Raw genomic sequence first — 14,451 nt, 5'->3', positions numbered from 1 at the left:
ACATGTGAGACTCTGTCTCTATTTTAAAAATTATAAATAAAAAGAAATTAATGGTCTCACTTTTAGGTTGATTTGCCTGTGGATTATTAGCTGATTGCCAAAAAGGTTCAAAGAATGGAGCCTCACAAGGCCATGAGTGAGCTGTGCCTCTCTGTAAGCAATTGAGCAAAGGTACAGCGGGGAAGGGGTTCCCTGCCACCTCTGGTAGGGGATGCTGGGGCAGGGGCGAGATGGCTGTGAGCCATGCTTCCAGCTCTGCAGTTCCAGGAGAAAAGGCCAGAGGTGCTTCTGAGAATACGGACTGGGTGAAAAGGAAGAAGCAGTTTGCTGGAAGGGTCTGAACTCAGAAGGACGCTGATGGTGCTGGTAGGACTGCTGGGACCCCCTGCACCTCCTGGCCACGGAGAGATCCTGCTCCCAGGGACCAGCGTCTGGGCGGGACACAGTTCACTCCTCTCTCCACTTCATGTTCTTTTTCTTCAGCAGATGGCTCAAGTTCCTTGTTTTTCTCCTTGCTTTCTGACAGCCGTAGCTTCTGAAACCTGCCATTTTTGGTCTCCTGATGCCTGATTTCCTAATTGTCCTGACTGTGTCTTCTAGGAAGCATTAAGTCTGAACTGACTTATTAGGGAGCTTCAGAAAGTTAAACACACAAAACCCTTTCTTTGACTCCTGTCTTAAGGACATGGAGATACAGTTACATATATTTATACACAAGGATATTCATATGGCAAAAACGGGGAGAAGGCACAATTTAAGAGCCCAATGGGGACTGGGATTGTGTATGCATCTGTACAATGACATGTTATGAAGTCATTCTGTTTTTTATAAAACTTTTTAGTGACATGGGAAAATACAAAGAATGTAAAGAATTTAAAAAGCAGCGTACAAAACAATATATGTGATCCAATTTGTGGTGGAAATATTTTATCTATATATATCCATTTTAAAACACCAAAGAAAATACACAGTTAACAGTAGTTATCTTTGGAAGGCAGGATTATAAGTGATCTTAGTTTTCTTCCTTCCACTTTTGTTACCAATATCAGAAAAAAACTCTGTCTGTATGAAAATAAAATAAAATGAAATAAAATAAAATTAGCTGGGTGCAGTGGCTCATGCCTGTTGCCTCAGCTCCTCAGGAGGCTGAGGCGGGAGAATCACTTGAGCCCAGCAGGTCGAGGCTGCAGTGAGCTAGGATCGTGCCACTGCACTCTAGCCTGGGTGGCAGCAAGACCTTGTCTCAAAAAAAAAGAAAAAAAAAGTCCTTATCTTTTAGTGATACATATTGAAATACTAAATATTTTCAGGTAAAATGTATACATGTTTACAGATAAAACCTGGGCTTTGCTTCAAAATCAGTGAGTAGAGCAAGTGGGAGTAGCGAGGAAGAAAGGCTGGCCATGAGGAGCTGTTAATTGTTAGGTGAGGGTGTAATTAGATTATTATCTCTACTTTTGTAGATGCTTGATATTTTCCATAGTAAAAGCTTAAAAATCTAGAGACTACTAGCTAAATGGAAAATCAGAGGCATAAAGACCTGTCCCCAGGGTGAGGGACCAGTCTTAGAGTCCCCATCATCAGTTTGTCAATAGCTTCACCCACTATGGGCTTGTATTAAAGGAAGAAGGCTATCTGTAGCAGAAGTCCCATTTCTGTATCCCAGCCTGATCACCCCTTGGGGTGTGACCCTGGGCATGACTTCTCTGGGCCTTAGCTTCCTCCTAGGAAGAGTGGGATTGGCAGTAGATGTGGCAGTAGATGTAGGGCAACTCTCTCCTGGGAACATGGTCACCCAGACAGGTTGGTGGCAGGGGGAGGTTGACCATGTCCTGTGGGAAGAGGCAACTGAGGCATAGCTATCTTTATGGGGCTATTTTTTCTTTTTGAGATAGAGTCTGGCTCTGTCACCCAGGCTGGAGTGCAGTGTTGCAGTCTTGGCTCACTGCAACCTCTGCCTCCCGGGTTCAAGTGATTCTCATGCCTCAGCCTCCTGAGCAGCTGGGATTATAGGTGGGCACCACCACGCCCAGCTAATTTTTGTGTTTTTAGTAGAGATAGGATTTCATCATGTTGGCCAGGCTGGTCTCAGACTTCTGACCTCAGATGATCCTCCTGCCTCAGCCTCCCAACGTGCTGGGATTACAGGCATGAGCCACTGTGACCAGCATTTACGGGGTATTCTAAAGGGAGCTCTTCAAGCTTTTCATCTTGCCCCTATTTTAAAACCTTTTTTTTTCTTTTTAGTTTGTGCCTCCATTCAATCAAAAATTATGTACATGTGCTGTTATACTAGTACATGTATTATAGAATGAACACATAAAAAAATTTAAAGAAGTAAAACCGAAGTCCAGGTGCAGTGGCTCATACCTGTAATCCTAGCACTTTGGGAGGCTGAGGCAGGAGGATTCCTGTAGCCCCAGAGTTTGAGACCAACCTGGGCAACACGGCGAAACCCCATCTCTACAAAAAATACGAAAGTTGGCCAGGCATAATGGCCTGTAATCCAGGCTACTTGGGAGGCTGAGGTGGGAGGATCAGTGGAGTCCAAGAGGCCGAGGCTACAGTGAGCTGTGATCGTGTCACTCTGCACTCCAGCCTGGGCCACAGAATGAGACCTTTGTCTCAAAAAAGAAAACATAAAAAAATTAGCTGGGCATGGTAGCATGTGCCGGTAGTCCCAGCTATTCTGGAGGCTGAGGTGGGAGGATTATTTGAGCCCAGGAACTCTAGGCTGCAGTGAGCTATGATTGTACCACTGTTGTCCAGCCTGGGCAACAGAGAGAGACCCTGTCTCTAAAAAAAGATAAAAATGCCAGGCGCGGTGGCTCACGCACTTTGGGAGGCTGAAGCGGTGGATCACGAGGTCAGGAGATCCAGACCATCCTAGCTAACACGATGAAACCCCATCTCTACTAAAAATACAAAAAATTAGCCGGGCATGGTGGCGGGCGCCTATAGTCTCAGCTACTCAGGAGGCTGAGGCAGGAGAATGGTGTGAACCCAGGAGGTGGAGCTTGCAATGAGCTGAGATCACGCCACTGCACTCCAGCCTGGGCAACAGAGTGAGACTCTGTCTCAAATAAAGAAAAAAAAAAGATAAAAATAATTTTTAAAAAGTAAAGATAGGCCTGGCGCGGCAGCTCACGTCTCACCCAGCACTTTGGGAAGCTGAGGTGGGTGGATCGCCTGAGGTAGGGAGTTTGAAACCAGCCTGGCCAACATGGCGAAACCCCGTCTCTACTAAAACACAAAATTAGCCAGGAATGGTGGCATGCGCCTGTAATCCCAGCTACTCGAGATGCTGAGGCAGGAGAATTGCTTGAACCTGGGAGGCAGAGGCTGCAGTGAGCCGAGATCGTGCTATTGCACTCCAGCCTGGGTGGCAGAGCAAGACTCTATCTCAAAAAAAAAAAAAAAAAAAAGTTCTTAAAAAGTAGTGTATTAGAGAAACTTAGAAAAGTGGAAAATGATTAAGAAATGAAAGTCACATGGCCAGGTACGGTGGCTCATGCCTGTAATCCCAGCACTTTGGGAGGCCCAGGTGGGCGGATCACTTGAGGTCAGGAGTTCCAGACCCACCTGGCCAACATGGTGAAACCCCGTCTACTAAAAAATACAAAAAATTAGCTCCTCAGCGTGGTGGCAGGCACCTGTAATCCCAGCTATTTGGGAGGCCGAGGCATGAGAATGGCTTGAACTTGGGAAGCGGAGGTTGCAGTGAGCCGGGATCGCACCACTGCACTCCATCCTGGGTAACAGAGCAAGACTCTGTCTCAAAAAAAAAAAAAAAAAAAAAAAAAGTCACTCTTATCCCATCATCCAAAATGTGGATATTTTGGTGTATTTTCTTCTACCAAGTCAGCAACAAACGATATTGCTTCTCCCCCAATATGAAAATAGTTTCTAATTAGAAGAGTAAAAATAAAAAATAGCATGTGAAGTATAAAATGCATTAAGCAAAAGTGAAGGAAACCAGCAGTCCTTCCTACTCTACTGTTTTGGAACTTTTTACTTTACACAAATAGTGAATCACCGTCTCTTGAGATAAATTCATGTCTGAGTCAGCCTTTTTAAGAGCCCTGCAATATTGTTACAAATAACATTGGCAGGCCCTCCTGGGCACACCTTGCATGCTGGCCTGGGTGTTTCCTTTGTATTAAGGTCACTTCCTAGGATTGGGAGAAATGGCAGAGTCCAAGGTCTTGCATATTTTACATTTTGGCACATACTGCCAAATTTCTGAAGTAAAAATTGAACTTCCAACGGTGGGTAGTTCTCCTGCCAACACTGAGAGTACCAATCTCTGAAATCTTGACTAATATGATAGGTAAAAAATGAGTTCATTTTGAAAATTTGTATTTCCTTATATTTTGTTTGTATTAATTGTATTTCTATTTAAAATTAATCTAGTGGTTTTTCTTAGGGATTTATAAGTCTGGTATAAAACAGTGACTTTGGACCAGTTAGCCCAGTAAGTTTCATTGAATAATCTCTCTTTTCTCCTGCAATTTAATATACCAGATTTATTATATACAGTATTCCCAATTTGTTGGAGTTTATTTCTGTCCATAAGCCAGGCATGGTGACTCACGCCTACAGTCCCAGCATTTGGGGAGGCCATGGTGGGAGGATCGCTTGAGCCCAGGAGTTCGAGATCAGCCTGGGCAGCATAGTGAAACCTCATCTCTACAAAATTTTTTTTAAAAATTAGCTGAGCTTAGTGGCATGCCCTGTAGTCCCAGCTACTTGGGAGGCTGAGGTAGGAGGTTCACTTGAGCCCAGGAAGTCAAAGTTGCAGTGAGCTGTGATTGTGCCACTGTACTGCAGCCTGGGTGACAGAATGAGACCCTGTCTAAAAAAAATTGAAGTAAAATAAATATTTCTGTCCATTGTTCTCTCCAGTACCGCACTGTTTTTGTTTTGTTTGCTTGTTTTTGAGACAGAGTCTCGCTGTGTTGCCCAGGCTGGAGTGCAGTAGTGCAATCTCAACTCGCTACAACTTTAGCCTCCCAGGTTCAAGTGATTCTCCTGCCTCAGCCTGCTGAGTAGCTGGGATTACAGGCCTGTGCCACCATGCCTAACTGATTTTTGTATTTTTAGTAGAGATGGGGCTTCACCATGTTGGCCAGGCTGGTCTTGAACTCCTGACCTCAAGTGATCCGCCCATTTTGGCCTCCCAAAGTGCTGGGATTACAGGCATGAGCCACAGTGCCCTGCCCAGTACTACACTGTTTTAATCGCTGTAATCTTTTTTTTTTTTTTTCTGGAGACAGGGTCTCACTCTGTCTCAGAGTCTAGCGAGTATAGAGTGTATGGCCTGCCTGCTGGGCCACCGCAGCCTTCTGGTCTTCTGGCCTTTGCCTGGACTGACTGCCCTGACTGCCAGCTGTGTCTCTGGGAGGAAGGGAGCAACATAGATGAGCCCTGTTTAGGATTATGGATGAACCCAGCTGCCCTCCCCCAGGCTAGAGGGCAGGGGCTTGTCACTCTGGCTGGTTCCTCTCCTGCCCTGGCTCTGCCTTCTTGCTGGGCTGGCCGCCACTCATCCCGGTGGTTGAGGTCAGCACTATTAATAGCCAGCTTAATCCTGCGGGAGCTTGGGTGAAGGGAGGAAAGAGCAGAGAATCGCCAAGAAATCAGGGTGCTCAGCTATCTGCAGGTGTGGACCCAGGGCCCAAGCCTGTGGCTTCCAGTCAATCCAGCCCGCACCTCTCCCATGGGAGGGCCTGAGAGCGCGGGAACATCCTGGGCCCCTGGGATCTCAGAGGCTGGACCTTCCTGGGAGACTCATTGAGTAAGATGCAGAGGACTCCTTCTTGGGTGGTGGGAGTCCCTGGTCTGCTCTGGGGCCCCTGGCTTTTCCCCATGAGAAAAAGCAGCTGGAGCTGGTGAGTAGGGCCCTCTCAGGGCCCCTGTGGACTTTGTAACCCAGCACCTATAATACGGTTTTCTTAAGGACTTTAAGGGGCTGTAAAGTCTTTTTTATGGAGGGCGGGGAAGGAGGACGCAGCAGTTTGCTAAAATGGGCATTGTGCAGGGCGGGGCCATCCTTTCTGTATCCAGCAGGGGTGTGGAGCACCTGCTGTGCTAGGCATAGTGGGAGGGGTTGGGGTAGCATGGCGAGGAGCGAGGGCACTACTCAGGCCTCGCCAGGCTGCAGCCTGGTCAGTGGGAGATAGACGCCGGTCAGCCGATGGAGAGCTGTGAAGGGGAGAAATGGGTCGGGATCCAGGGCCCTAAAAGACAACATGGGCACCCAGGGCTAACGTTTGAGCCCAGGGCAGAAGGATAAAGAGGTGACACGGAGGCTGGGGAGCAGGAGGAGCTGTGAGGGACTCAGGCAGGGCTGGGATCCTCCTTGCCCCTGTGCCAGCTGTGAGGGAGCTGTGAGGGAGGCTGAGGCTGGCACCTGTGGTCTGCCCAGCACTCCGGGGTTTCTGGAGGCCTCACATGGTGTTCTTTGACTGTGGAGGGCACGGTCCCACCTGGCTGCTGCTGGACAGAGGTCGCTGGAGGGCAGAGTGGGCAAGCATGCCGCCAGGCAAAGCCTGGAGAAGACAGTGGGGACAGCCAGGGTGCCAGGAACCTTCTTGCTGGACCCCCTTTCTTGCAGTGCTTGGAAAGGGCTTGGGGAGGCTCAGGAACCCTGAAGTCCCAGAGGAAGCGGTATTAGAATTTTATTTTATTTTATTAATAAATTTTTTTTTTTTGAGACAGAGTCTGTGTCGCCTAGGCTGGAGTACAGTGGTGCGATCTCGGCTCACTGCAACCTCCGCCTCCTAGGTTCAAGTGATTCTCCTGCCTCAGCCTCCTGAGTAGCTGGGATTACAGGCCCGCGCCACCACGCCTGGCTAATTTTTGTATTTTTAGTAGAGACGGTGTTTCACCATGTTGGTCAGGCTGGTCTTGAACTCCTGACCTCGTGATCCACCCACCCCCCGCCCCCGGCCTCCCAAAGTGCTGGGATTACAGGCGTGAGCCAACACACCCGGGCTAGAATTTTTTTTTTTTTTTTTTTTTTGAGACGGAGTCTTGCTGTCGCCCAGGCTGGAGTGCAGTGGCGTGATCTCGGCTCACTGCAGGCTCCGCCTCCCGGGTTCACGCCATTCTCCTGCCTCAGCCTCCCAAGTAGCTGGGACTACAGGCGCCCACCACCTCGCCCGGCTAATTTTTTGTATTTTTAGTAGAGATGGGGTTTCACCGTGTTAGCCAGGATGGTCTCGATCTCCTGACCTCGTGATCCACGTGCCTCGGCCTCCCAAAGTGCTGAGATTACAGGCGTGAGCCACCGCACCCGGCCTAGAATTTTTTTTTAAAGTTAATTTGATGGATGTGTTTTTTTGTTTGTTTATTTATTTGTTTTTTTGAGACAGAGTTTAACTCTTGTTGCCCAGGCTGGAGTGCAATGGCACGATCTCGGCGCACTGCAACCTCCACCTCCCAGATTCAAGCGATTCTCCTGCCTCAGCCTCCCGAGTAGTTGGGATTACAAGCATGTGCCACCATGCTTGGCTAATTTTGTATTTTTAGTAGAGATGGAGTTTCTCCATGTTGGTCAGGCTGGTCTCAAACTCCCCACCTCAGGTGATCCGCCTGCCTCGGCCTCCCAAAGTGCTGGGATTACAGGCATGAGCCACCGCGCCCGGCCTAATGGATGTGTTTTTTTTTTTTCTCATTATGAGATTAATACTATTGGCCGGGCATGGTGGCTCACGCTTGTAATCCCAGCACTTTGGGAGGCCGAGGTGGTCGGATGGATCACTTGAGGTTGGGAGTTAGAGACCAGCCTGGGCAACATGATAAAATCTCATCTCTACTAAAAATACAAAAATCCAGCTGGGCACAGTGGCTCATGTCTGTAATCCCAGCACTTTGGGAGGTTGAGGCGGGTGGATCACCTGAGGCCAGAAGTTCGAGACCAGCCTGGCCAGTATGGTGAAACCCTGTCTCTATTAAAAATACAAAAATTAGCTGGGCATGGTGGCCTGTGCCTGTAGTCCCAGCTACTCGGGAGGCTGAGAGAGGACAATTGCTTGATCCAGGGAGATGGAGGTTGCAGTAAGCTGAGATCGCACCACTGCACTCCAGCCTGAACAACAGAGTGAGACTCTGTCTCAAAAAAAAAAAAAAAAATTAAAATACAAAAATTAGCCAGGCATGGTGGCGCATGCCTATAATCCCAGCTACTCAGGAGGCTGGTGATCCACCTGCCATGGCCTCCCAAAGTGCTGGGATTTCAGGTGTGAGCCACAGCGCCCAGCCCGTAAAATTGTATTTTAATGAGCTACCTTATGTTATTATTGGTGTCCATTCAATTGGCTGATTAGATTTTGGGGGTGGCATCGGCTGGGTACAGTGGCTCATGCCTGTAATCCCGGCACTTAGGGAGGCTGAGGTGGGTGGATCACCTGAGGTCAGGAGCTCGAGACCAGCCTGGCCAACATGGTGAAATTCCGTCTCTACTAAAAATACAAAAAATTAGCTGGGTGTGGTGGCGGGCGCCTGTAATCCCAGCTAGTCAGGAGGCTGAGGCAGAAGAATCCACTGCACTTGAGCCTGGGCAAAAGAGAAAGACTCCGTCTCAAAAAAAAAAAAAAAAAAGAAAAAGAAGCATGGAAATTAAAACAATACATCTACAGCTAAAAATCTACATTTTTCAAAGTAGTCCTTAGTCAATGAAAAATGACTGAGGAAATATAGCAAAATGTTAGTATTTGCTTGAGCCATATAAAATTGCTGATATTCAATTATATTTTACCAAAACCAGCAATTCATGTGGCTTAATCTACATATGGGGGATTCAGGATGGTTTCTATTTTCTGTTTTCTTTTTATACTTTCCTATATAAAAAATTCCAAATTTTTCATAATCAATAGTATTAATTTCTTTTTTTTTTTGAGATGGAGTCACTCGCTCTGTTGCCCAGGCTGGAGTGCAGTGGCATGATCTTGCCTCACTACAACCTCCACCTCCCGGGTTCAAGCAATTCTGCGCCTGAAATCTCAGCACTTTGGGAGGCCGAGGCGGGCTGAACACTTGAGATCAGGAGCAGAAGACTAGCCTGGCCAACATGGTGAAACCCCATCTCTACTAAAAATACAAAAAATTAGCCGAGTGTGGTGGCGGGTGCCTGTAATCAGGCAGACTGAGGTGGGAGAATCACTGGAACCTGTGAGGTGGAGATTGCAGTGAGCTGAGATCACGCCACTGCACTCCAGCCTGGGTGACAGAGTGAGACTCCAGCTCAAAAAAAAAAAAAAAAACCACACACACACAAAAATACAATTTTATTAGAATTTATACAATGAGAATCCTAAATATAAGTCCTAAATTGATCTGCTTATTTTAGATGTTAAATCAGTTAGCAATAATTTCCAAAGTATAGAAACTTCTAAATTAGTAAAATCTAAAATAATTCTTTCCATCTTCGGCCTCCCTTCCCCTTCCCCGCTCGCCTTCCCCTCACTGGTTACTTTTCTCCTCCTGCTAAATGGATGTAGAGGCACAAAGAAAGACAGGAGGGACCGGTCACGGTGGCTCACACCTGTAATACCAGCACTCTGGGAGGCCGAGGAGGGTGGATCACCTGAGGTCAGGAGTTCATGACCAGCCTGACCAACATGGTGAAACCCCATCTCTACTAAAAATACAAAAAATTAGCTGGGTGTGGTGGCGGGCGCCTGTAATCCCAGCTACTTGGTAGGCTGAGGCAGGAGAATCCCTTGAACCTGCTAGGTGGAGGTTGCAGTGAGCTGAGATCGCGCCACTGTACTCCAGCCTGGCGACAGAGCAAGACTACATCTCAAAAAAAAAGAGAGGAGGTCGGGCTCACCGTCCCATGGGCCTGATAACTGGGACAGAGCTGCCCTAAAGGGAGACAGGAGTGTTGGGGGGATGGGCACGAGCTGGGTTTTGGCTGTGTTAATTTCAAGGTATTAGTGACGTCAGGCAGCACTTGGATAGAGGAATCTGGAGGGCACGGGAGAGGACAGGGCTGCAGAGATTTATTTGGGACACTTGTACACTTGTATTTAAAGTTGCTAGGCAAGGGACCAGGTGTACAGACTGAGTTCTGAGTCTCTCCAGCATTAAGTGGTCAGGGAGAAGCAGTGACTCCTGAGGTCAGGAGCACTGGGAGGGCTGTGCCCTGGAAGCCCTGGGCAGAAAGGGCTTCCAGGGGAAAGGAGGGAGTCACCATTGGTCAGCAGGTCATCTGAGAATAACACTCCACCATGAAAGGTCATTGGTGACCTTGACCAGTGGCTCTCTGGCCCGGGGAGGGGAAAATTCTACCAGGACAAAAAGATGTCCCCTCTGGACAGACAAATTAGAAAATAGGAAAAACAGCCCAGGGGCCCAAAGCTCACCCTGCAGAGGGTGACTGACTGGCCCCTTAGGCTGGAACCTCTGTACGGAACCCCAGTTGGCCAGCCATCAGCCGGTGCCCAAAGCTCAGCTTGCAGAGGAGGGGTAAACTTGTACACGGTGCTCAGGGCTGTACACCTACAAGGTGCCTGTCATGCCGCTGGCTGCCACCCGAGGGTGCACACACACAGCAGTGGATCCCACCAAGGGGTCTCAGAGAGGAGGCGTGGGGCGGAGAATGGTATCAAGACCCTGCTCAGGGAATCAGCTCATTTCATCCGCAGGAGGGCTGTTTCCACTTTAAGAGAGGCTGCCAGGCCGGGTGCGGTGGCTGACATCTGTAATCCCAGCACCCTGGGAGGCCAAGGCAGAATGATCACTTGAGGTCAGGAGTTCGAGACCAGCCTGGCCAACCTGGCGAAACCCCATCTCTACTAAAAATGCAAAATTAGCTGGGTATGGTGGCGCACACCCAGCTACTCAGGAGGCTGAGGCAGGAGAATCGCTTGAACCTGGGAGGTGAAGGTTGCAGTGAGCTGAGATTGTACCACTGTACTCCAGCCTGGGCCACTCCAGCCTAGGCTACACAGTGAGAGTCCATCTCAAAAAAAATAAAAACAGAGAGAGGCCAGCAGCCTTTCACTGTGAGGGAACCTTTCGTTGGTCAGGATTTGGTCTGAGCCTGTGGAGTAATTAGGGATGTGAATGTAGTGGGGAGGTTGTTTTCTGACTTTGGGGGTCTGAACAAGGTTCTGCTCACTGAACCTTGTCAAAGAACACACCCCCATTCCCTGGGGCTCGATCTGTGGCAGTAAAAGGCACAGAGGGCCCTTGTCCACCCTAGAGACTCTCACCAGTTTCCCTTTGTTCTCCTTAATTTTGTTTTCCCCCTTAATTTTGTCTCAGTTTTGTTTTTAAATTATAAAAGTAAAACATGCCCATCAAATATAACAGTATAGAAGGGTATATAGAGAGGCAAAATAGCCTCCTCCCCAAACTCCAAATACCCCCAAAGGTGACCACTCTTACTACTTCCGGACGCTTCCAGGGCAGTTCAAGCCCACACACGCCTTTGTTTCTGTGAAGGCAGATGGCTCCATGCATTCTGTTCCGTGACTTGCTCTTTCACTAATAGCGTATCTTGGATTTCGTTCCGCGCTTTATTCATCCACCTCTGCCGTGTTCTCCCTTGAGTAGCTGTGGCCCCTGTTGAGTCCCTGTGCCCTATTGCTATTGCTTTAGGTTGTTTCTGGTTTGGGGCTGTTAAAAAGAATGTTGCCAAGAGCCCCCTTCTCTTGTGTCTTTTGTGAAGGTTGCCTCTCCCTAGGGTGAGTTCCTAGAAGTGGACCTTCTAAGTCCAAGGTTAGGAACCCTTGATTTTGTGACATCCTGACCAACTGGCCCCCTGAAATGTTGTACCCTTTTACATGTGAGGGCCTGTTTGTCTTCCCCATCCTCCACCATAACTGGGCATTACCAGGCTTTTTAGAGGGTGCCCATCTGGAAGGGGGTACAGGTTGGGCATCCCGAATCCAAAAATCCAAAATCCCAAATGGTCCAAAATCCAAAACTTTTTGAGTACCAACATGATGCTCAAAAGAAATGCTCATTGGAGCATTTTGTAGTTCAGATTTTCAGATTTGAGATGCCCAATGGCGTGTATTCTGCAAATATTCCAAAATCCAAAAAAATCTGAAATCTGAAACACTTCTGATCCCCAGTGAGGAATAAGGGATACTCAGCCTGTCAAAGCTGCCTTGCTTTAATTCCCATCCCCATGTGGTGACATGGTTTAGCTAGATGCCCAGGCCCTTCCAGGCACTGTCTTTCTGGAGGGCACTCCTGTATGGACAGCCTCCAGCAGGCACAGAGGCCTGGGGGCGGACCCCAGGGTCCCGGCCTGGCCTGCTGCCGCCCTGCTGGAGGGCCTCACAGACCTCTTGAACTTGTTGGCTCATCTCTAGGAAGATACTGGGGTATTTTCAATCGAGTCCAGCCATGGCTTTGTTTAGCAAGACGCTAAATGTTTTTTGACCAGAACCTGTAGTGGGAAATACATATATCATAGCCCCTGGCACGTGTGTGAAAAACTTTCACAATGCAGTACCCCCCCCATCACATGGGGTGTATTGTGAGAATTTTTACTTTAGTCATGAGACCTCGCATTCTCTCTGCTGTCCCTAAGAGGCCCTTAGAAGTTCTGAACAGCCCATCTTGGGCTGGGGGATTTTCTGTGGCCTTAAAGACCTGGAAAACATCCTCCACCGAGGGTATTTAGGATGAGTTCTTTAGTCCCTAGAGCGAGGCCCTTGGATTGTGAAGGGGAAGCCATGCAGAAGACCCTGACTTGACCTTCCCAGATTTCCGGGGGCCTTTCTTCCTAGGCTGCTCCAAACCTGTGTTCCTGCGAGTGGGGTATGGCACACAGGACTCATTCCACCTAGACTGTGGACCTAGCCCTTCTTGGCTGGACCCTCTTGCCACTTGTGGGGCTGGGGCCATAAGAACAGGGTGTGGCCTTCAAAAAGGGGTCTTGGAAGACCCACCACCCCACAGGGTTTCTGTGGAGGGTCCTGCCCCATGCCAGCCTCCTTCCCTCACTTTGGGTTGAGGGGGTGGCCCCTCTCTAATTGTAGTCTCTGCCCCACCTAATCACAGTGCTCGGCCTCTCTGTGCCCTTGTCAGTTTGGGTCTTTCCCCTCCCCAAGAGTTCCAGAAGCCCCTGATAAGTGATACCAGGCAGGGTCTTTTTTTTTTTTTTTTTTTTTTTTTGAGACAGAGTCTTGCTCTGTTGCCCAGGCTGGAGTGCAGTGGCGTGATCTCAGCTCACTGCAACCTCTGCCTCCCGGGTTCAAGCAATTCTCCTGCCTCAGCCTTCCGAGTAGCTGGGACTACAGGTGTGTACTACCACACCTAGCTAATTTTTGTATTTTTAGTAGAGATGGGGTTTTACCGTGTTGGCCAGGCTGGTCTCAAACTCCTGGCCTCAAGCAATCTGCCCGCTTCAGCCCGTCCAAGGTGCTGGGATTACAGATGTGAGCCATTGCTCCCAGCATTGCCATTTTTATCCGATTTAAACAAGTAGTCCTGGCCTGGCGTGGTGGCTCATGTCTGTATTCCCAGCACTTTGGGAGGCTGAGATGGGAGGACTGCTTGAGCCCAGGAGTTTGAGACCAGCTTGAGCAACATAGCGAGATCCATCTCTACAAAAAATAAAAGAGTTAGCCAGGCATGGTGGAGCACACCTGTGGTCTCAGCTACTCGGGAGGCTGAGGTGGGAGGATCACTTGAGCCCAGAAGTTGGCGGCTGCAGTGAGCTATGATTGCGCCACTGCACTCCAGCCTGGGTAACAGAGCTAGACCCTGTCCTTCCTCCACAAAAAAAGAGAAAAACAAAAAAGCGGTCCTTAACGACATGCTTTTAAAAATTACTTTTAGTTTTCCTTTTCATAAAAGCAATGTCTGTTTGCAGTAGAAACGTCAGGAAAGATGGAAAAGATAAAAACCACCATGACCCCATCCTGGTGACTTATGACCCTACGTCTAGAGTTAATGTTTTGGTTGAGGGAGTCTCATGACTGGCCTCTGGGCTCTTGTCTGACTTGCTGCATTGTCCCACAGGGAAGTCCCACCTGGCCATCGTGCAGAAGGTAAACAACGAGGGTGAGGGTGACCCCTTCTACGAGGTCCTGGGCCTGGTCACCCTGGAGGACGTGATCGAGGAGATCATCAAGTCGGAGATCCTGGACGAGTCCGACATGTACAGTGAGTCCAGCCTTCCACAGGGCCCAGGACCCCTTTCCTGCTTGGATCGAAACTTGGTGTCCCTAGCTGGAAGGGCCATAGTGCAGGGACACAGGAGGCCTAGCATCCGGAGGCCCAGTGGCTGGGTGCCCTGCACTGGCCGGGGTGAGCAGGGAGCAGGTTGCTGAGAGCAGTGCCCGGAGGCTGCCTTCACCCTCGGCCTCTGTGCCTCGGCGTCAGCCCAGGACCCTGCCAGCCAGAGCCTGCTGCTCCTGCGTGGGACTAGGGGCTGGAGAGCAGGAGCTGCGGGGCGGGTTCCAGTCTCTTCCTAAGTCCTCA

The 14,451-nt window shown here is 49.1% G+C and overlaps 1 protein-coding gene across 4 annotated transcripts in view; it reads left to right on the top strand.

The window, feature by feature from the left end:
• Positions 1-14,451, top strand: part of CNNM4 (cyclin and CBS domain divalent metal cation transport mediator 4) — a 49,941-nt gene that overhangs the window by 21,953 nt on the left and 13,537 nt on the right. For all 4 annotated transcript variants that reach the window (XM_003805744.6, XM_034953742.3, XM_034953743.3 and 1 more), the window contains exon 2: positions 13,990-14,133. In XM_003805744.6, the coding sequence (XP_003805792.3) occupies positions 13,990-14,133 (144 nt within the window). The remainder of the gene's footprint in view (positions 1-13,989; positions 14,134-14,451) is intronic.

This window comes from Pan paniscus, chromosome 12 (assembly GCF_029289425.2).
Source record: "Pan paniscus chromosome 12, NHGRI_mPanPan1-v2.0_pri, whole genome shotgun sequence".
NCBI lineage: Eukaryota > Metazoa > Chordata > Mammalia > Primates > Hominidae > Pan > Pan paniscus.
Note: the sequence above shows the minus strand (reverse complement) of the source record. Positions and strands in the feature narration are given on the sequence as shown.